General features: G+C 42.6%; 1 protein-coding gene across 1 annotated transcript in view; it reads right to left on the bottom strand.

Annotated features, from left to right (window-relative positions):
* LOC139366952 (zinc finger protein 236-like) overlaps positions 1-26,587 on the bottom strand; it is a 98,067-nt gene that overhangs the window by 20,145 nt on the left and 51,335 nt on the right. Inside the window, exons 15-21 of the mRNA XM_071104751.1 lie at positions 25,420-25,521; positions 22,172-22,311; positions 21,201-21,310; positions 13,436-13,587; positions 6,201-6,377; positions 4,917-5,205; positions 228-331 (exon numbers count right to left, since the gene is read on the bottom strand). Coding sequence (XP_070960852.1) covers positions 228-331; positions 4,917-5,205; positions 6,201-6,377; positions 13,436-13,587; positions 21,201-21,310; positions 22,172-22,311; positions 25,420-25,521 — 1,074 coding nt within the window. The remainder of the gene's footprint in view (positions 1-227; positions 332-4,916; positions 5,206-6,200; positions 6,378-13,435; positions 13,588-21,200; positions 21,311-22,171; positions 22,312-25,419; positions 25,522-26,587) is intronic.

Genomic DNA, 26,587 nt, shown 5'->3' with positions numbered 1-26,587 from the left:
TGGATCAAAGTGCACTCTACACCCACAGAGTTGGACCATACTGAGAACATATTGCAGCTAATGTAGCAGCAACCCTAACATTACTTAAACTAATTAACAGGGACAGATCAGCCTACGCTACTCCCACGGTGGCATTTGAACTAACGTTCCCCTCCTACAGTGTTTCCTCTGATCCCCCCCATCTGATCAGATGGAGTGGAAGTACACGCTGTGCACTGAACGCTGACCTGTGTGGGTCTTTATGTGGCAGTCCAGGGTGGATTTCACGGTGAAGTTCTTCCCACACTCGTCACACTTGTAAGGACGCTCTCCTGTGTGGATCCGGATATGTCTAGAGAGAGCGAGGAGGGAGGGAGAGAAAGAGCGAGCGAGAAAGTTACTCATGAACATTCCTGTCAAGGGAACGCTTTAGGTTAAGTTTCAGAGTCTAAGAATTAATTAAAAGAAGTTAAATTAAAAGAAGATGAATTAAAAGAAGATGAATTAAAAGAAGGTTCACATTCTTTTCATAAAAAAATACAGTTTAACACACAATGCATTTATCACCTGTGGCCATTCTGATGTTTTCCTATTTTAATTTGGCATGCTTTGCGCTTACCAAGGCTCCCAGGAAATTAAATAACACCTGGATGTCATCTCTCCTGAATTTGAATCTGCAAGTTTCAGGCACAAGGCCACTGACTCAGCAAAATTGTTAGTTTACTCCCTCTCATAACCTGAGCAGGGATACGTTTATTTTTATATTATGACATTTTTTTTTGCTGACAAAGCAGAACGTTTTCTATTAGAATGGGTAGCTTGTCAGGGTAACTTGTCTTTGTCAAAAACACGTCAGCTTTATTGTTTTGATAAAAGAGCACCATGAAATGAAGTGAATACATCTTTGTTGCAGCCATCCCCGGGGTGTTGCTGTCATTTCTCCTTGTTTTCGGGTAGGCTTAGTGACTCGATAATTATATTAGGCTACTTTTGAAGAGCTTCCGAAATGAAAAGCTAAGTTATGTTATGGCTGGGAGGAGGGGGGGGGGGGGGGGTGTTTGACGAAGCCATAATGATCATTACTTAAGATTTGACAAGCTCATTACTTAATATCTTAATAACCCAATCTAATATTCCTCGCCATTATAACCTATTCTCTTGTTAGCAGAACATTTTATGCTCGGATTGCAATGGACCGAAATTTCACTAACTAAAAGTTACTGCTCGAAAACACTGCACTAAAGAAATGAGCCGTTGATATGGCTGTCCATTTCATAGCAGTATTTTCTCTTCTTCTTACAAGATGACTCCATAAACTGATGGGACAATTCCAGCTGTCAAACTAGATCCTGCCTCTCCTCACTCAGCTCCGCTCATGTTAAGCGGAAGCATGCTTCCTTAAAGGGGCAATCTGCGATGCCTCATTGATTTTTGAAGAACATCACATGCTTCATGAGCTTAGTTCAACTGTCGAACCCCAACAGAAAGCAACATCTAACATTGTTTTATTCCAATGTTTGTAAACAATGTAGTTGTAAAAAAAAAAAAAAAAAACACTATAGCCTCAAAACATGATTTCAAATATACATTTGCAATATACATGGCCAGTCCTTGCATCCAAACATCTTTCTTTCTTTGAATTTACATTTCTCCAGCCCCATCGCTCAGCAGTTTTACCCAAACAGCGAAGGGGGACCGCTGTGTTATTGTTTCAACTGCAGATTGACGCTTTAAGAAACATTTTGCCTGTCACGCACTGTTCACACACCGGTGCAACACTAGTGCCAAACAAGAGGGAAATGAAGAGGGGAAACAATTCATTTCTCCAGTGCCTGACGATGACAATCGTTCAAAAAAATTAAATTGGCTGTTTAGCAGCTTGTTTGGCGGTGATCTGATGAATGAACTCCCCAGTAAACACGTGTGTGTGTATTGGCAGGTGATAAGCACCCCAATGCACGAACCCTGTCAGCCAACCTGTGAGTGCTGTGGGCTGTGTTAATAACTTCAGATAGGGTCTATTGTGGAGCCCCTCTCAGAGCAGAGGTCTGCAGTAGAAATTGTTGTAGTGACTGGGAGGAGGGCTCTTCTTCTGGGAGAGAGGTTGGGTCAGGGCTGCAGTTTGGAGCCTGTTCAGGGCCCTGTAATTGGGATCTCTGTAGTGGAGGGCTCTTCTGGGATATAGGATGGGCGTGGGGGGGTGGGAGACAATGAGCTGGGCATTGCTCTTTGAAAGGTCCAGGAGAAGAGGGCGGCTGGAACGACAAGGTAACTCTTCAACCGCTGGGAAAGACAATCATGACAGAATAATGAGAAGGAGAGAGAGAGAGTGAGAGAGAGAGGTGGAGATGGACGTAGAGGTGGACTCACGGGCTGGACTGCACCTGAACATGAGAGGAGCCCCTCTCAAAGAGCTCAGAGAGGTGGGGGAAACATCAACCCCAAGAGCAAGATATTCAGAGACACAGAGAGAGTCTGAGTCGCTCAGAGTCAGAGCATGAGGGGGAATAGGACCAGGGCCTAAACGAACACCTGCCATGTCTATTTCAGCAGCCACGTTGTCGGTTGGTCAGGGCTCCATAGTGCAAGCATTTTTCAATGCTAGAGTTTGCTTCAACTGCTAGCGAAGACACATTTTAAAAAAATATATAAAAAAATTATATATATGCACATACACACTGCTCAAAAAAATAAAGGGAACATTTAAACAACACAATGTAACTTCAAGTCATTCACACTTCTGTGAAATCAAACTGTGAGTGAAGGAGGCTTTTTTTGCGAAATAGGAAGCTGATTCTAGATTTAATTTTGGATTGGAGATGTTTAATGAGTCTGGAAGGAGAGTTTACAGTCTAGCCAGACACCTAGGTATTTGTAGTTGTCCACATACTCTAATTCAGAACAGTTCAGAGCAGTGATGCTAGTCGGGCGGGCGTGTGCAGGCAGCGAACGGTTGAAAAGCATGCATTTGGTTTTCCTAGCATTTAAGAGCAGTTGGAGGCCACGGAAGGAGTGTTGTATGGCATTGAAGCTTGTTTGGAGGTTAGTTAACACAGTGTTCAAAGAAGGGCCAGATGTAGACAGAATGGTGTCGTCTGCATAGAGGTTTATCAGGGAATTACCCGCAGCAAGAGCGACATCAGTGATGTATACAGAGAAAAGAGTCGGCCCGTGAATTGAACCCTGTGGTACCCCCATAGAGACTGCTAGAGGTCCGGACAACAGGCCCTCCGATTTGACACACTGAACTCTGTCAAGAAGTAGTTGGTGAACCAGGTGAGGCAGTCATTTGAGAAACCAAGGCTGTTGAGTCTGCCGACAAGAATATGGTGATTGACAGAATCGAAAGCCTTGGCCAGGTCGATGAAGATGGCTGCACAGTACTGTCTTTTATCGATGGCGGTTATGATATCGTTTAGTACCTTGAGCGTGGCTGAGGTGCACCCGTGACCAGCTCGAAAACCGGATTGCACAGCGGAGAAGGTAAAGAACGAAATGGTCAGTGATCTGTTTATTAACTTGGCTTTCGAAGACTATAGAAAGGCAGGGTAGGATGGATATAGGTCTATAATAGTTAGGGTCTAGTGTGTCACCCCCTTTGAAGAGGGGGATGACTGCGGCAGATTTCCAATATTTAGGGATCTCGGACGATACGAAAGAGGTTGAACAGACTGGTAATAGGGGTTCCTGGCTGACTGCGTGTATTGGTTCCTGGCTTCCCTGAAAAGTTGCACATCGCGGGGACTATTCGATGCTAGTGCAGTACGCCACAGGATGTTTTTGTGCTGGTCGAGGGCAGTCAGGTCTGGAGTGAACCAAGGGCTATATCTGTTCTTAGGTCTACTTTTTTGAATGGGGCATGCTTATTTAAGATGTTGAGGAAATTACTTTTAAAGAACAACTAGAGCGGCATGACTGCCCTGGTTGCCATGGTAACCTACCTCCCTTAAAGGAAAAATCCACCCAAAACCACTAATTCCTATTAATTTACAGTGTTAATTAACAATATTATGTGAGAACAATATTTTTGTGAACAAATGTTTTATTTTATCGTTATAATAAGGTTGGTACCAACATGTGAAAATGGATGTGGAAACATGGAAATGTGTTCAGCATGTGAAGTAGCTAGTTAGTGCAGTTTGTTTTGGCAAATTTACAGCTATCAATTTAGAAGTCTACAATCTTACCATGTTCGACCTGCAGTCTGACATTCACAACAGCACCATGCAATGCACCCTGTACTGAAGAGGCAGACAAACAGGAGAAATGTGCTAGACCCTCTCTTCAATTTCACATTTCTCCAGGTAGGAATATGGCAAAAATATGATCAATGGCTCAATCGAAGACAACCTCTCGCGTTATGACATCGGACAGTATTTAAATCTGACATGTATGACAGATGTTTTTGTGATCTAAAAGTCATATTCCTATTAACTTCCAGTGTAGTGAGATGCTTCATACCAGCCAAATTTCTGCCTGCTTGAACAGCGATAGCTCAGATACACATGAAAACATGAAATTACCCAGGGAATCGATAGAACATCGCTCAAAATGGGTGAATCTTTCCTTTAAAGGGGCAGCTGAATTTTTTGTCTCATCAGTGATATTTTGATTAAAAGACTAAGGTCACAAAACATGAAATAGCATTGGGCAATATACCACATTACTTCTTACTAGTAAAACATTTCTTATTTTAGAGGCATGCTCCTCTGTTTTGGGGGGGAAGGTTTTGGTGTAATTATGGAGAAAAAACATTTTGGCTAGTTAAAATGAGTGGCTGGTCAATTTTTAAATCTACCTGCCACAGAATGGCTGGCGGAACAAAACGTTAGTTTCAGGCCCTGAATAGGACAGAGAAAGTAGATGAAGAGAGAGTGAGAAAGAGCATATAAGAGAGTACAGGACAGAGGGAGACAGTTCTCCGACACTCAGCTCACCTGACGAGGTCGCTGGGCTTCTTGAAGCTCTTGGGGCAGAAGTTACAGCAGTTGGCGAACTTGGGCTCCGTCTCCAGCTCCACCGCCTTGTCCTTGATCTCGCTGATGCGGTCGCGCTCCGCCGCCGACTGGGCCAGCACCTTCTCCGACACTGACGCCTCGTCACCAGGGTCATTCTTGGCCAGCTCCTCCGCCTGCTCCTCGGTGAAGGTTATGATGTTGGCCCGGTTCCTTTTCATCACGGTCTGCTCACCCTCCTCTTCCTCCTCGCCATCCTCATCCTCCAGCCCTGCGAGGGGAGAGACACATAGGAGGAAATTATTCACATGCTTCTTGAGTGTCAATCAACATCACGCCCACAACTCGAACTCAGACCTGGGTCCATTTCAGATGCATTTCAAATAATTGCTGCTTGTCAATTGTGCATGGTGATCTTAGGCTTGTGCGCGGCTGTTCGGCCTTGGAAACCCATCTCATGAAGCACCCGACAAACAGTTATTGTGCGGATGTTGCGTTCAGAGGCAGTTTGGAACTCGGTAGTGAGGACAGACTATTTTTACGCGCTTCAGCGGTCCCGTTCTGTGAGCAGATGTGGCCTACCACTTCGCGGCTGAGCCGTTGTTGCTCCTAGACATTTCCACTTCACAATAACAGCACTTCCAGTTCACCGGGGCAGCTCCAGCAGCACAGAAATTTGACAAACTGACTTGTTGGAAAGGTGGCATCCTATGACAGCGCCACGTTGAAAGTAACTGAACTCTTCAGTAAGGCCCCTCTAATGATAATGTTTATCTATGGAGATTGTATACACCTGTCAACAACGGGTGTGGCTGAAATAGTCAAATCCCCTAATTTGAAGGATTTTTTTGAAGGATTTTGTAAATACTACATCTCTGTACTTATATAATTAAATGGGACATTGACCAATATGGCTGCCATTATCAACAAAATCTAGAGCTAAACAGATCTATGACACTAGCCACTCTAATATTAAAATTGTATTGGTCACATACACATATTTAGCAGATGTTGTGGTGGGTGTAGTGAAATGCTTGTATAGTGTATATCTCTATGGCTATGTCCCAAATTCCTCTCATTCCTTCCTAAGTGTGCACTTGTTCACTTCCCTTCACTGATTTGGAAGGAAATGACTGGTATAAGAAATATCATAGAAACTCCTACTAGCCTCCACCAATCCAATGCTTTTAGATTTGTGGGAAGTAGTGAACGAATGCATACTTTAGGAGAAAGGATATATTATTGGGACGCAGCCTATGTCTGTACCTCTGTCCACTTCGGCGTGGTCCTTCTTCAAGTGCTTCCTATACAGCACGTTGTTGCGGAAGCTTTCCTCACACATGTGACACTTGTAGGGCTTCAGGTGGACAACCATGTGGCGGTTCAGACTGCCGTTGGTGGTGAAGGATGTGTCACACATGTTACACTTATAGGCCTTCACTCCTAGGAGTGAGAGCAAAGGAGAGGGAGATATAAATAACCATATGTTTCATCAGTGTATTGGCCAATAAGGTTTAGGTTTCCCCAGAGGTGGAAAAAGTACTCCAATGTCATACTTGAGTAAAAGTAAAGATACCTTCACAGTAAAATACTCCTTGAGTAATAGTCTAAAAGTATTTGGTTTTAAATATAAGCATCAAAAGTCAACGTAGTTGCAAAAATATACTTATGTATCAAAAGTATTCCTTATATTAAGCAAACGGCACAATTGGCCCAGCGTCGTCCCGGTTCGGGGAGGGATTGGCCGAGGGGGCTTAATTGTGCTCATTGAGCTTTAGTGACTCCTTGTGGTGGGCCGGGCACCTGAAGGCTGACCTCTGTCGTAAGTTGAAAGTTGTTTCCTCTGACACATCGGTGCGACTGGATTCCGGGTTAAGCGGGCGGGTGTTAAGAAGCGCGGTTTGGGGGGTCATGTTTTGGAGGACGCATGACTCAACCTTCGCATCCCGAGCCCTTTGGGGAGTTGCAGCAATGAGAAAAGATCGAAATTGTGGAAAAAAAGTACAGATCCCCCCCCCAAAAACTACTTAACCACTCTAGGCTAGGGGGCGGTATTTTCACATCCGGATGAAAAGCGTGCCCAAAGTAAACTGCCTGCTACTCAGGCCCAGAAGCTAGGATATGCATATTAGTAGATTTGGATAGAAATCACTCTGAAGCTTCTAAAATTGTTTGAATGATGTCTGTGAGTATAACAGAACTTATTTGGCAGGCGACACCCCGAGAACAAACCATCCACTCTCTTTTCAATGAGTTTTCTATGGGGATCTGGATTTCTAAGTCACTTGCTTGCAGTTCCTATCGCTTCCACTGGATGTCAACAGTCTTTAGAAATTGGTTGATGTTTTTCCTTTGTGTAATGAAAAAGTAGCCCTGTCCAGAACAAGGGTCGAGTGAAATGTACTGTTTGATAGAGGCGTGTGACCTAAAAGCACCCCCTACTTTGTTTTCGTCCAGTATTGAACACAGTTTATCCCATCTTAAATTTTATCGATTATTTACGTTACAAAATACCTAAAGTTGTATTTGGAAAGTTGTTTGAAATGTTTGGACAAAGATTACCGGTAACTTATGAGATATTTTGTAGCCATGTTGCGCGAGTTGGAACAGGTGTTTTTCCTCGATGAAACGCACCAAATAAATTGACATTTTGGATATATAACGACGGAATTAATCGAACAAAAGAACCATTTGTGATATTTATGGGACATACAGTGGGGCAAAAAAGTATTTAGTCAGCCACCAATTGTGCAAGTTCTCCCACTTAAAAAGATGAGGCCTGTAATTTTCATCATAGGTACACTTCAACTATGACAGACAAAATGAGAAGAAAAAAAATCCAGAAAATCATATTGTAGGATTTTTAATGAATTTATTGCAAATTATGGTGGAAAATAAGTATTTGGTCAATAACAAAAGTTTCTCAATACTTTGTTATATACCCTTTATTGGCAATGACAGAGGTCAAGCGTTATCTGTAAGTCTTCACAAGGTTTTCACACACTGTTGCTGGTATTTTGGCCCATTCCTCCATGCAGATCTCCTCTAGAGCAGTGATGTTTTGGGGCTGTTGCTGGGCAACACGGACTTTCAACTCCCTTCAAAGATTTTCTATGGGGTTGAGATCTGAAGACTGGCTAGGCCACTCCAGGAGCTTGAAATGCTTCTTACGAAGCCACTCCTTCATTGCCCGGGTGGTGTGTTTGGGATCATTGTCATGCTGAAAGACCCAGCCACGTTTCATCTTCAATGCCCTTGCTGATGGAAGGAGGTTTTCACTCAAAATCTCACGATACATGGCCCCATTCATTCTTTCCTTTACACGGATCAGTCATCCTGGTTCCTTTGCAGAAAAACAGCCCCAAAGCATGATGTTTCCACCCCCAGGCTTCACAGTAGGTATGGTGTTCTTTGGATGCAACTCAGCATTCTTTGTCCTCCAAACACGACGAGTTGAGTTTTTACGTGTGGTTCTGTGATTTTTGCTCACCGTTCACCGTTCTGATCATTTTGACCCCACGGGGTGAGATCTTGCGTGGAGCCCCAGATCGAGGGAGATTATCAGTGGTCTTGTATGTCTTCCATTTCCTAATAATTGCTCCCACAGTTGATATCTTCAAACCAAGTTGCTTACCTATTGCAGATTCAGGCTTCCCAGCCTGGTGCAGGTCTACAATTTTGTTTCTGGTGTCCTTTGACAGCTCTTTGGTCTTGGCCATAGTGGAGTTTGAAGTGTGACTGTTTGAGGTTGTGGACAGGTGTCTTTTATACTGATAACAAGTTCAAACAGGTGCCATTAATACAGGTAACGAATGGAGGACAGAGGAGCCTCTTAAAAAGAAGTTACAGGTCTGTGAGAGCCAGAAATCTTGCTTGTTTGTAGGTGACCAAATACTTATTTTCCACCATAATTTGCAAATAAATTCATAAAAAATCCTACAGTGTGATTTTCTTGTCTCATTTTGCCTGTCATAGTTGAAGTGTACCTATGATGAAAATTACAGGCCTCTCTCATCTTTTTAAGAGGGAGAACTTGCACAATTGGTGGCTGACTAAATACTTTTTTGCCCCCACTGTATTGGGAGTGCCAACAGAAGAAGCTCGTCAAAGGTAAGGCATGAATTATATTATTATTTCTGAGTTTCGTGTCGCGCCAGGTGGGTTGAATTATGATTGTCTGTGTTTGTTTGGTGGGGTGCTATCCTCAGAAATTCGCATGGATTGCTTTCGCTGTAAAGCCTTTCTGACACGTTGGCTGGATTAACAATAAGTGTAGCTTTTATTTGGTGTATTGCATGTGTGATTTCATGAAAGTTTAATATTTATAGTAATTTAATTTGAATTTGGCGCTCTGCCATTTCACCGGATGTTGTCAAATCGATTCCGATAAAGGGATTTGATCCCTAAGACGTTTTAATTGCAAAGTCCCTCTTTGCCATGCAAAAATGCTGAATCCCCCAAAAAACATTTACACTGCATTTCAGCCCTGCCTCAAAAGCACCAGCTGACATGTCAGTAATTCTCTCGTTAACACAGGTGTGAGTGTTGACGAGGACAAGGCTGGAGATCACTGTCATGCTGACCGAGTTCGAATAACAGACTAGAAGCTTCAAAAGGAGGATGGTGCTGGGAATCATTGTTCTTCCTCTGTCAATCATGGTTACCTGAAAGGAAACACAAGCCGTCATCATTGCTTTGCACAAAAAGGGCTTCACAGGCAAGGATATTGCTGGCAGTAAGATAGCACCTAAATCAACCATTTATCGGATCACCAAGAACTTCAAGGAGAGCGGTTCAATTGTTGTGAAGAAGGCTTTAGGGCACCCAAGAAAGTCCAGCAAGCGCCAGGACCGTCTCCTAAAGTTTATTCAGCTGCGGGATCGGTGCACCACCAGTACAGAGCTTGCTCAGGAATAGCAGCAGGCAGGTGTGAGTGCATCTGCACTCGAGGTCGACCAATTACTCGGAATGGCCAATTAATTAGGGCCGATTTCAAGTTTTCATAAAAATCGAAAATCGGTATTTTTGGACACCGATTCGGCAGATTTTTTTTACACACCTTTATTTAATCTTTATTTAACTAGGCAAGTCAGTTAAGAACACATTCTTATTTGCAATGACGGCCTAGGAACGGTGGGTTAACTGCCTCGTTCAGGGGCAGAACGACAGATTTTCACCTTGTCAGCTCAGGGATTCAATCTTGCAACCTTTCAGTTAACTAGTCCAACGCTCTAACCACCTGCCTCTCATTGCACTCCACGAGGAGACTGCCTGTTACGCGAATGCAGTAAGCCAAGGTAAGTTGCTAGCTAGCATTAAACTTATCTTATAAAAATCAATCAATCATAATCACTAGTTAACTATACATGGTTGATGATATTACTAGTTTATCTAGCGTGTCCTGCGTTGCATGTAATCGATGTGAATCGTTGCACCAATGTGTACCTAACCATGAACATCAATGCCTTTCTTAAAATCAATACACAGAAGTATATATTTTTAAACCTGTATATTTAGCTAAAAAAAATCCAGGTTAGCAGGCAATATTAACCAGGTGAAATTGTGCCACTTATCTTGTGTTCATTGCACGCAGAGTCAGTGTATATGCAACAGTTTGGGTTGCCTAATTTGCCAGAATTTTACGTAATTTTAACATAACATTGAAGGTTGTGCAATGTAACAGGAATATTTAGACTAATGGATGCCACCCCTTAGATAAAATACGGAACGGTTCCGTATTTCACAGAAAGAATAAACATTTTGTTTTCGAGATGATAGTTTCTGGATTCTACCATATTAATGACCTAAGGCTCCTATTTCTGTGTGTTATTATGCTATAACTAAGTCTATGATTTGATAGAGCAGTCTGACTGAGCGGTGGTAGGCAGCAGCAGGCTCGTAAGCATTCATTCAAACAGCACATTCGTGTGTTTTGCCAGCAGCTCTTCGTTGTGCGTCAAGCATTGCACTGTTTATGACTTCAAGCCTATCAACTCCCGAGATTAGGCTGGTGTAACCGATGTGAAATGGCTAGCTAGTTAGCGGGGTGCACGCTAATAGCGTTTCAAACGTCACTCGCTCTGGGACTCTGCATGGGTAACGCTGCTTCGAGGGTGGCCGTTGTGTTCCTGGTTCGAGCGTAGGGAGGAGCGAGGAGAGGGACGGAAGCTATACTGTTACACTGGCAATACTAAAGTGCCTATAAGAACATCCAATAGTCAAAGGTTAACGAAATACAAATGGTATAGAGAGAAATAGTCCTATAATTCCTATAATAACTACAACCTAAAACTTCTTACCTGGGAATATTGAAGACTCGTGTTAAAGGAACAACCAGCTTTCATATGTTCTCATGTTCTGGAGTTTCAGGAACTGAAACGTTAGCTTTCTTACATGGCACATATTGCACTTTTACTTTCTTCTCCAACACTTTGTTTTTGCATTATTTAAACCAAATTGAACATGTTTCATTATTTATTTGAGGCTAAATAGATTTTTATTGATGTATTATATTAAGTTAAAATAAGTGTTCATTCAGTATTGTTGTAATTGTCATTATTACAAATACATTATTTCTTTTTTTATATATATATATATATATATTATTTTTTTTAAATCAGCCGATTAATCAGTATCGGATTTTTTTGGTCCTCCAATAATCGGTATCGGTGTTGAACAATTATAATCGGTCGACCTCTAATCTGCACGCACAGTGAGGCGGAGACTTTTGGAGGATGGCCTGGTGTCAAGCAAGGCAGCAAAGAAGCGACTTCTCTCCAGGAAAAACATCAGGGACAGACTGACATTCTGCAAACGGAACAGGGATTGGACTGCTGAGGACTGGGGTAAAGTCATTTTCTCTGATGAATCCCCTGTCTGATTGTTTGGGGCATCTGGAAAAAAGCTTGTACGAAGAAGACAAGGTGAGCGCTACCATCAGTCCTGTGTCATGCCAACAGTAAAGCATCCTGAGACAATTCATGTGTGGGGTTGCTTCTCAGCCAAGGGAGTGGGCTCACTCACAATTTTGCCTAAGAACACAGCCATGAATAAAGAATGGTACCAACACATCCCCCGAGAGCAACTTCTCCCAACCATCCAGGAACAGTTTGGTGACGAACAATGCCTTTTCCAGCATGATGGAGCACCTTGCCATAAGGCAAAAGTGATAACTAAGTAGCTCGGGGAACAAAACATCGATATTTTGGGTCCATGGCCATGAAACTCCCCAGACCTTAATCCCATTGAGAACTTGTGGTCAATCCTCAAGAGGCGGGTGGACAAACAAAAACACACAAATTCTGACAAACTCCAAGCACGGGCTGCCATCAGTCAGGATGTGGCCCAGAAGTTAATTGACAGCATGCCAAGGCGGATTGCAGAGGTCTTGAAAAAGAAGAGTCAACACTGCAAATATTGACTCTTTGCATCAACTGCATGTAATTGTCAATAAAAGCCTTTGACACTTATGAAATGCTTGTAATTATACTTCAGTATTCCATAGTGACATCTGAAAAAAATATCTAAAGACACTGAAGCAGCAAATTTTGTGAAAATTAATATTTGTGTCATTCTCAAAACTTTTGGCCACGACTGTACAATCATTGAGATGAAATTGGAGATGTTGGTTAGAGCTGCCCTGCCCTATAAAAAAACCAACATTTGAGTTTGCTATTCAACAAGAAGCATTGCCTGATGCGAACCATGCCTCAAACAAGAAGAGATCTCAGAAGACCTAGGATAAAGAATTGTTGACTTGCATAAAGCTGGAAAGGGTTACAAAAGTATCTCTAAAAGCCTTGATGTTCATCACTCCACGGTAAGACAAATTGTCTATCAATGGAGAAAGTTCAGGGCCTGGACACCTTGCAATCATCGACGGAAAAATGTATTCTTAAGTGTATCAAAATATTTTGGCTATGTCCGCCAATTGAAGTTCAAGAGAAGTTGGGTGATGCAACAGGACAACAACCCAAAACACAGAGGTAAATCAACAACAAAATGGCTTCAACAGAAGAAAATAAGCCTTCTGGAGGGGCCCAGAAGTCCTGACCTCAACCCGATTGAGATGCTGTGGGATGACCTCAAGAGAGCGGTTCACACCAGACATCCCAAGAATATTGCTGAACTGAAACAGTTTTGTAAAGAGGAATGGTCCAAAATTCCTAATGACCGTTGTGCAGGTATAGAAAACATTGGCAACTACAGAAAACATTTGGTTGAGGTTATTGCTGTCAAAGGAGGCTCAACTAGTTATTAAATCCAAGGGTTGACATACTTTTACCACCCTGTACTATGAATGTTTAGAAGGGTGTTCAATAAATAAAGAATTGTTTGTGCATTATTAGTTTAAGCAGACTGTGTCTGTCTACTGTTGTGACTTAGAATAAGATCAGATCAAATGTTATGACCAATCTATGCAGAAGTCCAGGTAATTGCAAAGGGTTCACATACTTTTTCTTGCCACTGTATGCAGGCGTGCTGAGGTACACTGTTCTTACCTGTGTGTGTGTTGAGGTGGGACTTGAGGACCCCTGCTGAGACGAAGCATCGGCCACAAATATTGCAGCAGTAGGGTTTCTCTCCGGTGTGGGAGCGCACGTGTTGCTTCAGATGGCTGGACTTCTTAAAAGGTTTATTACACATGGTGCACCTGGGGGGAATCAAACACACAGGTCGTGTTCATTAGGAATCAAACTCAAGAAAACAGACTAAAACAGGGAGGGACTAACTGACCACCAAAAGGAAACACTTATTTGGTCTGTTGCAAAACCTTCTCCATCGCATGCCCTAATGAACACAACCATTATATAATAGAGACTGTCTGTTTCTGTCAATGAGATGTGTATCAATAAAGCTCCTATGAAGTCACAAATCATCAGTTAACAATACTGACAACAGGAATCATTTCAAAATTCCACCACCAATTCACAAAGCAAGTTGGGGTTTATAAAAGTACATCAGACTTTTTGTGAAGTGGGATAATTGAAAACCAAACCTTTCTTTGGAAAGGTCACTAACTCAGGCCTATGGCATCTGTTTGTGTTTTCTGTTTGGAAGGTGTGAGTTATGGGTTGAAGCTTTAAAAATTGCAGCGTACTGCGGCGCAGCATGCATGGTGCAGCAGAATTATATGGCAAGTGTGAACCACTGGTACCATTGATTCTAGTTAGTGCTAGTTTGACTACCAGAGAGCATCTTTGAGAAGCATTTGATAGCCTTCAAGTGTCTGTACTAGAGAATGCAGGCACGCGGGAGACCGGGGTTCAATTCCCTGATGGGGAGGAAGGAGTAGGCTGTCCTTGTAACTAATAATTTGTTCATAACTGATTCCATGTGTGTTATTTCATAGTTGTTTCATAAATGTCTTCTATAATGTAGAAAATAGTCCAAATAAAGAAAAACCCTGTAATAAGAAGGCGTGTCTAAACTTTTGACTGGTACTTGCTTATTTAATTTGATTAATATTATGTTGTTTCTAGTCCAAGAAAAATTAAAAACACTCTGGGTTTCCATTAGGATGGAACAGAAATATCGCAATGTACAACGTAACGGTCGGGAGTACATTACTGGGCTATTTAGCTAAAGAATCCCAGTGTTGTGCAGGAAGGAGTAGGCTGTCCTTGTATATAAGAATTTGTTCTTAACTGACTTGCCTAGTTAAATAAAGGTAACACTAAGAGCATAACATTTCTTCACCCTAATTTTCGAATTCTAGTCTTAACCAACACCCAAACAGAGATTCAGTGAAAATAAAAATAATCTCCTTGATTTATCAAGACCAGTCCTCATCTCAGAGCAGCGCGAAACGTGCTAAAACAGTTGTAGGCTATTGCTTCTAAATTAATAATAATAATCAAATTGTTTAAAAATAACAATATTTTGGAGATTATTTTGTTTTCAAATAACGTAAAATGAGCGAGAAAAAGGCCAATCTTGAACATGGGGTGAGACAATGTTACTAATTTGTAAATAAAGCCAGTTTATTATTTAGCATTATTTATTTCTGTTTTTAGAGGGAGAGAAAACAAAAACCCACAATCATCTCACGGGTCTCCCAGTAGAGGGCGGCGCGGGTATTGAACCAGCATCTGTAGCAACACAGCTAATAATCCTGTTTTATACAGCGCCTGAGTGGTGCAACGGTCTAACGTGACCGGTCGGGAGTGGCCTACAGTACAACAGTAAGAGCAAAATAATCCTAACAAAATAAAAACCTTAGCGTAACAACAGTTTTAGTAAGTAATACTGAAGTCGTCCACAATTATCAGTTTCTATTTAGGTTTATGTCACCCATTCATTGTCAGTTAGAGACACAGTAGGACTCAAAAGCATAATCAGTGCTCTAACTCCCCCCTTGTGCTGGTCTGGAGCAATGAAGTGGTGACGCAGGGTACTGTACTAAACCACAAATGACCTCTAAGCCCAGCAGCATAAATCACAAAACTTTAAGTGGAGCAACCACTGTCTGCACAGCCTTTACAATGAGACAGAGAGAGATAATCAACCCATATACAGTGGGGAGAACAAGTATTTGATACACTGCTGATTTTGCAGGTTATCATACAATGTGATTTTCTGGATTTTTGTTTTAGATTCCGTCTCTCACAGGTGAAGTGTACCTATGATAAAAATTACAGACCTCTAAATGCTTTGTAAGTTGGAAAAACTGCAAAATCAGCAGTGTATCAAATACTTGTTCTCCCCACTGTATGAGAGGTGTATGTGTGTACTTATCTAAACAGGATGTGGATTCTAATTTTGATACATATATAGGACTCCATACAGAGCATTACACCCAAACTGAAGTCGCACTATACCACACACTATACTCTTTTCTCACTGTTAAAACCTTGGTCTTGATTACATCTGTGTCGTATCTGAAGGAGACAGTTCAGTAGTTTACAATGTCAAATATATATTCCCTTTATCCATCTACGTCTTCCTTTCTCTTGTTTTGTCTATACCGCTAGTCGTTTCATCCTAGACATGCATTAATAACGCATTGTGCGCTGACATGGTAGGGGATTTTGTAAGTCTTTTTTTTGCATCTGTTCTGAGTGCCAATGGGGAACAACTGAGGGAACAACTGAATAAAAGCATGACGCATTACTCAGTCCCCTTCCCGACCCACTCTCTGTTTCCACAACGCAACAACATCAGTGGCTAGTGTCCTCTGCTACATCTGACGCACAAGTTAGTTGGAAAACTAAGAGCTTGGAGCAACACAAGCTGGCACAGTCAAATTTACAGATAGGAAGCTAGCAGAGTTAACTCATTGTCTGATTTCCAAATGGCAACATATGGGCCATGGTCAAAAGTAGTGCACTAGATAGGGAATAGGGTGCCATTTGGGACAGTTATTTAGTTGAACATTGTGTCATATACACACAAGATGGCGCAAGAGAACAAGGATGACGTTTGACATATTCCTAACCAGATTGTGTCTCTTTGCGTTTTTTTTGTAACTTATTTTGTACAATGTTGCTGCTACTTTCTCCGATGACCAAAAATAACTTCTGGAACTCAGAACTGCGATTACTCACGACGGACTGGCAGAATCCTTTTTTTCCTATAACGAGCCCGATGTGAATGACATACTGCTTTCCTGGGAACAGGCCCAGATCATTGTCATTTGCGTGAAGAGAATGCGAAGAAAAGGGGTCCAGACGGCAGCCTGCCTTCTGAAAATTCATAGGCGATCGACTAAAACCCCACTTCTTTCCATTCTGCTAGCAAATGTGCAATCTTTGGAAAATAAAATAAAATGACCTACGCGGAAGATGAAACTACCATCGGGACTATGTCTTTTTGTAAATAACAGCTGGTGCACGATATCGAAAGAAGTCTTGAGCTATTGCCTGCCTGAGGTAGAGTATTTCATGATAAGCTGTAGACCACACTATTTACCTAGAGGGTTTTCATCTGTATATTTCGTAGCTGTCTACATTCCACCACAGACCGGTGATGGCACTAAGACCGCACTGAATGAGCTGTATTCCGCCATAAGTAAACAAACAGGAGCAAACAAGCTCACCCAGAGGAGGCGCTCCGAGTAGCCGGGGACTTTAATGCAGGGAAACTTAAATCCATCTTACCAAATTTCTATCATCATGTTAAATGTGCAACCAGAGGGGAAAAAACCCTGGATCACCTATAATCACACAGAGATGCATACAAAGCTCTCCATAGCCCTCCATTTGGCAAATCTGACCATAATTATATCCTGCTGATTCCTGCTTAAAAGCAAAAATTAAAGCAGAAAGCACCAGTGACTCGATCAATAAAAAAAGAGGTCAGATGAAGCAGATGCTAAGCTACAGGACTGCTTTGCTAGCACAGACTGGAATATGTTCAGGGATTCCAGCGATGGCATTGAGGAGTACACTACACCAGTTATTGGCTTCATCAATAAGTGTACCGATGACGTCATCCTCACATTGACCGTACGTACATACCCCTACCAGAAGCTATGGATTACAGGCAACATCTGCACTGAGAGAAAAGCTAGAGCTGCTGCTTTCAAGGAGCGGGACTCTAACCCGGAAGCTTATAAGAAATCCCGCTATGCCCTCCAACGAACCATCAAACAGGCAAAGAGTCAATACAGGACTAAGATCAAATTGTACTACACCGGCTCTGACGCTCGTCGCATGTGGCAGGGCTTGCAAACAAAACAGACTACAGCTGAGAGCTGCCCAGTGACACGAGCCTACCAGACGAGCTAAACTACATCTATGCTCACTTCGAGGCAAACAATACTAAAACATGCATGAGAGCACCAGCTGTTCTGGGAAGCAGCCGATGTGAGTAAGACCTTTAACTTCTTCGATATAGGGGGCGCTCTTTTAATTTTTGGATAAAAAAACGTTCTCGTTTTAAACAAGATATTTTGTCACGAAAAGATGCTCGACTATGCATATAATTGACAGCTTTGGAAAGAAAACACTCTGACGTTTCCAAAACTGCAAAGATATTGTCTGTGAGTGCCACAGAACTAATGCTACAGGTGAAACCACGATGAAATTTCATACAGGAAGTGCCCCAGATTTTGAATGCGCTGTGTTCCAATGTCTCCTTATATGGCTGTGAATGCGCCAGGAATGAGCCTACACTTTCTGTCGTTTCCCCAAGGTGTCTGCAGCATTGTGACGTATTTGTAGGCATATCATTGGAAGATTGACCATAAGAGACTACATTTACCAGGTGCCCGCTTGGTGTCCTCCGTCGAAATTATTGCGTAATCTCCAGCTGCGTGCATTTTTCCATTTGGTTCAGAGGAGAAACCAAACTGCCACGAATGATTTATCATCGAATAGATATGTGAAAAACACCTTGAGGTTTGATTCTAAACAACGTTTGCCATGTTTCTGTCGATATTATGGAGTTAATTTGGAAAAAAGTTTGGCGTTGTAATGACTGAATATTCAGGTTTTTTTCTTAGCCAAACGTGATGAACAAAACGGAGCGATTTCTCCTACACAAATAATCTTTTTGGAAAAACTGAACATTTGCTATCTAACTGAGAGTCTCCTCATTGAAAACATCTGAAGTTCTTCAAAGGTAAATTATTTTATTTGAATGCTTTTCTTGTTTTTGTGAAAATGTTGCCTGCTGAATGCTAGGCTTAATGCTATGCTAGCTATCAATACTCTTACACAAATGCTTGTGTAGCTATTGTTGAAAAGCATATTTTGAAAATCTGAGATGACAGTGTTGTTAACAAAAGGCTAAGCTTGTGAGCCAATATATTTATTTCATTTCATTTGCGATTTTCATGAATAGTTAACGTTGCATTATGCTAATGAGCTTGAGGCTATGATTACGCTCCCGGATATGGGATTGCTCGACGCTAGAGGTTAAACAGGTCAACATTCACAAGGCCACAGGGCCAGACGGTTTACCAGGACGTGTACTGCGACCATGCGCTGATCGACTGGCAAGTGTCTTCATCGACACTTTAAACCTCTCCCTGTCCGAGTCTGTAATACCAACATGTTTTAAGCAGACCACCTGTGCCCAGTCCCTGTGCCCAAAAACACTAAGGTAACCTGCCTAAATGACTACCGCCTCGTAGCACTCATGTCTGTAGCCATGAAGTTCTTTGAAAGGCTGGTCATGGCTCACATCAACACCCTTATTCCAGAAACCCTAGACCCACTCCAATTTGCATACTACCCTAACAGAGCCACAGATGATGCCATCTCTATTGCACTCCACACTGCTCTTTCCCACCAGGACAAAAGGTGTTCATTGACTACAGCTCAGCGTTCAATACCAGAGTGCCTTCAAAGCTCATCAATAAGCTAAGGACCCTGGGACTAAACATCTCCCTTGCAACTGGATCCTGGACTTCGTGACTGGCCACCCCCAGGTGGTAAGGGTAGGTAACAACACATCCGCCACGCTGATCCTCAACACAGGGGCCCCTGAGGGTGCGTGCTGAGTCCCCTCCTGTACTCCCTGTTCACTCATGACTGCACGCCAGGTACGACTCCAATACTATCCTACGTTTACAGATGACACAGTAGTAGGCCTGATCACCGACATCGACGAGACAGCCTATAGGGAGGAGGTCAGGGACATGGCCGTGTGGTGCCAGGAGAACAATCTCTCCCTCAACGTGATCAAGACAAAGGAGATGATTGTGGACTACAGAAAAAAGAGGACCAAGCAAGCCCCCATTCTCATCGACGGGGCTGGAGTAGATCACATCACCAAAAAACTAACATGGTCCAAGCACACCAAGACAGTTGTGAAGAGGGCACGACAAAGCCTATTCCCCCTCAGGAAACAAAAAAGATTTTGCATGGGTCCTCAGATCCTCAAAAGGTTCTACAGCAGCACCATCACTGGTTGCATCACTGCCTACTATGGCAACTGCTCGGCCTCCGACCGCAAGTCACTACAGAGGGTAGTGCGTAAGGCCCAGTACATCACTGGGGCCAAGCTTCCTGCCCCCCAGGACCTCTATACCAGGCGGTGACAGAGGAAGGCCCAAAAATGGTCAAAGACTCTAGCCACACTAGTCATAGACTGTTCTCTCTGCTACCGAATAGCAAGCGTTACCGGAGCGCCAAGTCTAGGTCCATGAGGCTTCTAAACAGCTTCTACCCACAAGCCATAAGACTCTTGAACATCTAATCAATTGTCTACCCAGACTATTTGCATTGCCCCCCCCACCCCATCGTTTACACCATCGCTACTCTCTGTTGTTATCATCTATGCATAGTCACTTTAATAACTACCTAAAACCCTTGCCAACAAGGGTTTTGCCACCAAGTACTAAGTCAATACTTATTTCCCTCATTTAAATGCAAATCAATTTATAACATTTTTGACATGCGTTTTTCTGGATTCTTTTGTTGTTATTCTGTCTCTCACTGTTCAAATAAACCTACCATTAAAATTATAGACTGATGATTTCTTTGTCAGTTGGCAAACGTACAAAATCAGCAGGGGATCAAATACTTTTTCCCCCTCACTGTACATGTATATATTACCTCAACTAACCGGTGCCCCCGCACATTGACTCCGGTACCGTTACCCTCCTGTATATAGTCTCGCTATTGTTTTTACTGCTGCTCTTTAATTACTAGTTACTTTTATTAATTATTTAATTTTTAAAACTGCATTGTTGGTTAGGGGCTTGTAAGTAAGCATTTCACTCTAAGGTCTACACCTGTTTTTTGCAGCACATGTGACTAATAAAATTTGATTTGACATGTCTCGCACTCAAAATGGTCACTTTATCAGGAGACAATAACAGCAACGGGGGAGCGATTCTGATAGTGTTATCTTTGTTTTGCATTCCTCCATGTCGACTGCTAATGCTGTTACAGCACTAGAGCACAACTTTTGATAAAAGGTGCATAACAGTGTTATCTGCTGACGAGCTGGGAACAATGACAGAAAGTAAAAGCATCCACTTGCCGAAAATTATAGGCTCGCTGTCGCTTACAGACATTTACATTTTAGTCATTTATAGCAGAGGCTCTTATCCAAAACGACAGCAGTGAGTGCATACATTTTTCTAACTTTTTATTTTTGTACTGGTCCCTGTGGGAATCGAACCCACAACCATTGCAAGCGCCATGAACTACCAACTGAGCCACACAGACATACACACCGCAGACACACACACACGCAGACACACACACACACTGGACAAACACACACTGGACAAACACACACACTGGACAAACACACACACTGGACAAACACACACACTGGACAAACACACACACTGGACAAACACACACACACCTGTAAGCCCTCTTGCTGTTGTCCTCGCTGTCTTCTGGGTCTTGGTAGTCTTGCGTCTGGTCAGACAGCTGGAGGTCTCCTTGGCTAGTATCCTGGAGCAGGCCACTTGTCTAAACAGAAGTATATGCAACCATTAATTAACTACATCGTGATTAAATCACTGAATACTGAATATTTGAACTGACTGCTTAAGGCTACATTTAATTTAGTCGTTTTTGGCTTGATAGAACACCCGTTAAGTTAGGGTGGCAAACAGGTTCTGAGATGGCTTCTACCCCCAAGCCATATGACTGCTAATAGCCAGAATGCTAAATAGTTCATTAATGTTACCCAAACTATCTGCACTGACTTTATCTTGCACTGACCCTACGCACATTCACTAAACTTTATATACACACACCGTATACACAAATCACACACTACACTGTCACTCCCCCACACATCCCTCACTCAAACACTACATACGCACACACATAACACAGACTTTTAGACACACAATTTGCTGCTGCTACGCTGTTTATTATTTTATGCTCATTATTATCTATCTGGATGCGTAGTCACTATACCCTGCCTTCATGTACATATCTACCTCAAGTATCTCTGCATATTGATCTGGTACTGGTACTCCCTGTATACAGCTCCATTCTTGTGTATTTTATTTATTTTGAGTTAGTTCATATTTGATTTATTATTATAATTTTTTTAAACTCTGCATCGTTGGGAAAAGTTTGTAAGCAAGCATTCCACTGTAAAGTCTACACTAGTTGTATTCGACAGGTGATGAAAAAAATGTGAATTGAAATTTCCCAAAGACCCTGAGTTTTTCAGAAATCCCTACGGAAGGGTTTACTGAGAACTTGGGGAAATTTTGCAACCCTACTCTACATAGAGCCAATGCCACGCTATGATGGTGAGATGGAAGCCCCCTGTGAAGGTGTGGAGGTAGAGGCTGACGGTGCTGGATTCACCACCTCTTGGCTGGGCACATGGAGCAGGTTCTGGGGGTGGTAGCTGGAGGAGAGGGCCTGAGACTCCAGTGTGCTGGAGTCCTGTAGCTGCTGCACAGTAGAGAACTGGGCCTGGGGATAGCCCTCTGCGGTGATGGTGAAACCTGCAGGAGGACACAAAGGGGTACAGTCAGCACTACAGCATACAATGGGTTAACCCCGTATGAGAACTTAAGGGACCCTAGCAACTCCAAAGGAGGATGTACAGTGCATTCGGAAAGTATTCAAGCTACTTGAATTTTTTCACACCTTATTCCAATGTATGTAATGACAGAGAAAATGTTTTTTTTATTCAGACCCTTTGCTATGAGACTCATAGCAAAATTGACTCAAAATTTAGCTCAGTTGCATCCTGTTACCATTGATCATCCTTGAGATGTTTCTACAACTTTATTGGAGTACACCTGTGGTAAATTCAATTGATTGGATCTATCTATATAAAGGTCCCACAGTTGACAGTGCATGTCAGAGCAAAAACCAAGCCATGAGGTCGAAGGAATTGTCTGTAGAGCTCAGAGACATACTTTTTCGAGACACAGATCTGGGGAAGGGTACCCAAAAAATTCTGCAGCATCGAAGGTCCCCAAGAACACAGTGGCCTCCATCATTCTTAAATGGAAGAAGTTTAGAACCACCAAGACTCTTATTTTGGGGATCTAGTGGCGCAGCGGTCTAAGACGCTGCATCGCAGTGCTAGAGGCGTCACTACAGACCCGGATTCGATCCATGGCTGTTCTCATAACTGGCCATGATCAGGAGTCCCATAGGGTGGCGCACAATTGGCCTAGCGTCATCCGGGTTATGGGAGGGTTCGGCCAGGGGAGGGCGTCATTGTAAAATAGAATTTGTTCTTAACTGACTTGCGCAGTTAAATAAAGACTCAATTAAAAATGCAATCAAATTAGAGCTGGCCGCCCGGCCAAACTGAGCAATCGGGGGAGGGGGGCTAGTCAGTTGTACAACTGAATGCCTTCAACTGAAATGTGTCTTCCGCACTTAACCCAACTCTACTGAATCGACTAGGTGCGGGGGACTGCCTTGTTTGACATTCACGTCTTCGGAGCCCGGGGAACAGAAGGGCCTTGGTCAGGGAGGTGACCAAGAACCCCATGGTCAATCTGACAGAGCACCAGAGTTCCTCTGTGGAGATGGAAAAAAACTTCCAGAAGGAAAATCATCTTTGCAGCTTTATGGTAGAGTGGCCAAACTGAAGCCACTCCCCAGTAAAAGTTACATGACAGCCTGCTTGGAGTTTGCCAAAAGGCAACTAAAGGACTCTCAGACCACAAGATTCTTTGGTCTGATGAAATCATGACTACTTTGCCTGAATGCCAAGCATCACGTCTGGAAGAAACCTGGCACCATCCCAACAGTGAAGCATGGTGGTGACAGCATCATGCTGTGAGAATGTTTTTCAGAGGCAGGGAGTGGGAGACTAGTCAGGATCGAGGGAAAAATTAACAGAGCACAATACAGAGAGATCCTTCATAGAAACCTGCTCCTGTTGGAAGGAGAAACTTCACCCCAGTCTGAGGTCCTGAGCGCTCTCTCAGGACCTCCGACTGGGGTGAAGGTTCTCCTTCCAATAGGACAACAACCCTAAGCACAAGTCTTTGAATGTCCTTGAGTGGCCCAGCCAGAGCCCAGACTTGAACCCAATCGAACATCTCTGGAAAGACCTGAAAATAGCTGTGCAGGGACGCTCCCCATCCAACCTGACAGAGCTTGAGAGGATCTGCAGAGAAGAATGGGAAGGGTCTGAATATTATGTAAATGTGATATCAGTTTTTATTGTTAATACATTTGCAAAAATGTCTAAAAGCCTGTTTTTGCTTTGTCATTATGGGGTATTGTGTGTAGATTGATGAGGGGAAAAAACAATTTAATCAATTTTAGAATACGGCTGTAACGTAACAAAATATGGAAAAAGTCAAGGGGTCTGAATACTTTCCAAATGCACTGTATACACATGTGGAGGCTTGAAATAGAAGGACGGGCTCACTGTCATGGCTGTAAGGGAATGAATGTGTTTGATACCGTTCCATTCATTTTAATTCCAGGAATCTGTCCTCTGATTTCTCCCCCCACTGCTACACACATTGTACCTTAGAATAGATTAATTGATTACACAGATAGAAGTGGATTTGAAAAGCCTATTATGGATAAACCTCACATTCAGCACCACAGCACAAAATGAGTTAACCCTGTATATCTGGCTAGAGGCTAGAGCCTTTGCCAAATTAGAAGAGTCGGAGGAGGACATGAATTAATTACTGCAAACATGACATGGCTAAAAGTGTGATTGGAAAAGTTAAACAAAAGCTAATTAAGGATTGCTACGGCTCACCCTCCTACAACGCGCCATTAACAGACTGATGCTTCCAGAGCCCATGCCGCCAGTCTGCATGTGTGCGTGCGTGTGTGTGTGTGTGGACAAAGACTGTGCAGGAAACTTCCTGTGCCTACGCCACCAGTCGGATTGTCTTAGGGTGTAAATTAGGGGACTCTGTACCACACAGTCATTCATTAAAGCTCCACTCACTGATATTAACGAATGGCCACGATTCATTAACAATACTAGCAGACGGCAGAGAGAAGTTCTAGGAATGTTCAAATAATTCCTTACTTTCCTTCTTGAAAAGAACAAGAGAGGAGAGGAAATGTATAGAAGTCCATCTCGTGGAGTGCCACACACATGCTAATAAGAAACACAGACATGCATTCAGACACACACATCAATATCCTCCCTGCTGTTGGTCTCTGGTTTATTTATGACATCAAACTTTTTACTTTAGCAAAACTGTACAGAGAGTATAGGAGGCCTAGGATGAGGCGGGAAACCTGCCGCAAGACACAGTGTTCTACTGAGTAATGCACCTCTGTAGGAGAGCATACTTGCTGTGGTCGATAGAGGCTGGATGCAATCATCACGGAGACAAAAGGTTAAGCTACCCATTGTGAAAATTAAATATGTGATGTGTCAAGCAGATGCTTTCTGACAGTCCTCGCTGTAAATGGGCTCTTCTCATTCAGAGGTCAGAGACAACAATGGCGTTATCCATTACACTGGAGTCAGACAGTCGCGGGCTGCCAACGTGCGCGCGTGTAATTTACCCCAGGTTAACTCACGGACATTGTTAAATGTACTGAGAGAAAGGTTTGTGTGCCACCACCATGCAGGGGGTGTTTTTGTGTGTACGTGCATGAGTTACCTTGAGTAAGTGCTTGCTGGTCAAAGCCAGGCTGTGGGAGTGTCTGCGTCTCAAAGTGGCTAATATTCTGAGGCAGAGCATGCTGGGTAGTCACAAAGGTGTCTGGAGTCAGAGGGGGAGAGATAAGAGGAGAGAGGAACAAAGTCGGTTAGTCTGGCTAAACTAAGGCCAAAGTATTACGATTCAATTAAAAAGGTCCAATGCAGCTGGGATTTTTGTCAAATTAAAATGGTCAAAAAGAAACAAAACCAACAATATTGTAGCTTCATGGCAAAGAAAAATGTCTCAAGCAAGAAAAAACAACAACATTTTGTTAGGACTTGTATGGGAGTGATTTGAGTGGGGAGGGGAAAACAAACAAATGTGCAGTTATAGGCAGAGAGGTTTGGAAATCTTTCTTATTGGTCTATTAACTAATTTACTGTATGGTGATGTCATGATGGATGATGATGGTCTTTTCAAACAGCTCTTACACTAAAAGGGCATTATCTTCATTTTCACACTACTACACCAACCTCAGAGTGGAAATATACGCTACCATTCAAAAGCTTGGGGTCACATAGGGGAGGCAGGGTAGCCTTGTGGTTAGGGCGTTGGACGAGTAAACGAAAGGTTGCTAGTTCATATCCCCGAGCTGACAAGGTACAAATCAGTCGTTCTGCCCCTGAACAGGCAGTTAACCCACTGTTCCTAGGCCGTCATTGAAGATAAGAATTTGTTCTTAACGGACTTGCCTAGTAAAATAAAGGTAAAATAAAACAACTTAGACATGTCCTTGTTTTTGAAAGAGCACATTCTTTGTCTATTAAATTAACATAAAATTGATCAGTTGGACATTGTTAACGTCAGGAAAAAATATATATCTGTTAAATATTACATATATATACACATTTTACCTTTATTTAGCTAGACAAGTCAGTTAAAAACAAATACTTATTTTCAATGACGGCCTAGGAACAGTGGATTAACTGCCTTGTTCAGGGGCAGAACAACAGATTTTTACCTTGTCGGCTAAGGGATTTGATCTTGCAACCTTTCAGTTACAAGTCCAATGCTCTAACCACTAGGCTACCTGCCGCCCCAATGACTATTGTAGCTGGAAACGGCAGATTTTTTATGGAATATCTACAGAGGTCCATTATCAGCAACCATCACTCCTGTGTTCCAA

This window comes from Oncorhynchus clarkii, chromosome 2 (genome assembly GCF_045791955.1).
Source record: "Oncorhynchus clarkii lewisi isolate Uvic-CL-2024 chromosome 2, UVic_Ocla_1.0, whole genome shotgun sequence".
Classification (NCBI taxonomy): Eukaryota; Metazoa; Chordata; class Actinopteri; order Salmoniformes; family Salmonidae; genus Oncorhynchus; species Oncorhynchus clarkii.
Note: the sequence above shows the minus strand (reverse complement) of the source record. Positions and strands in the feature narration are given on the sequence as shown.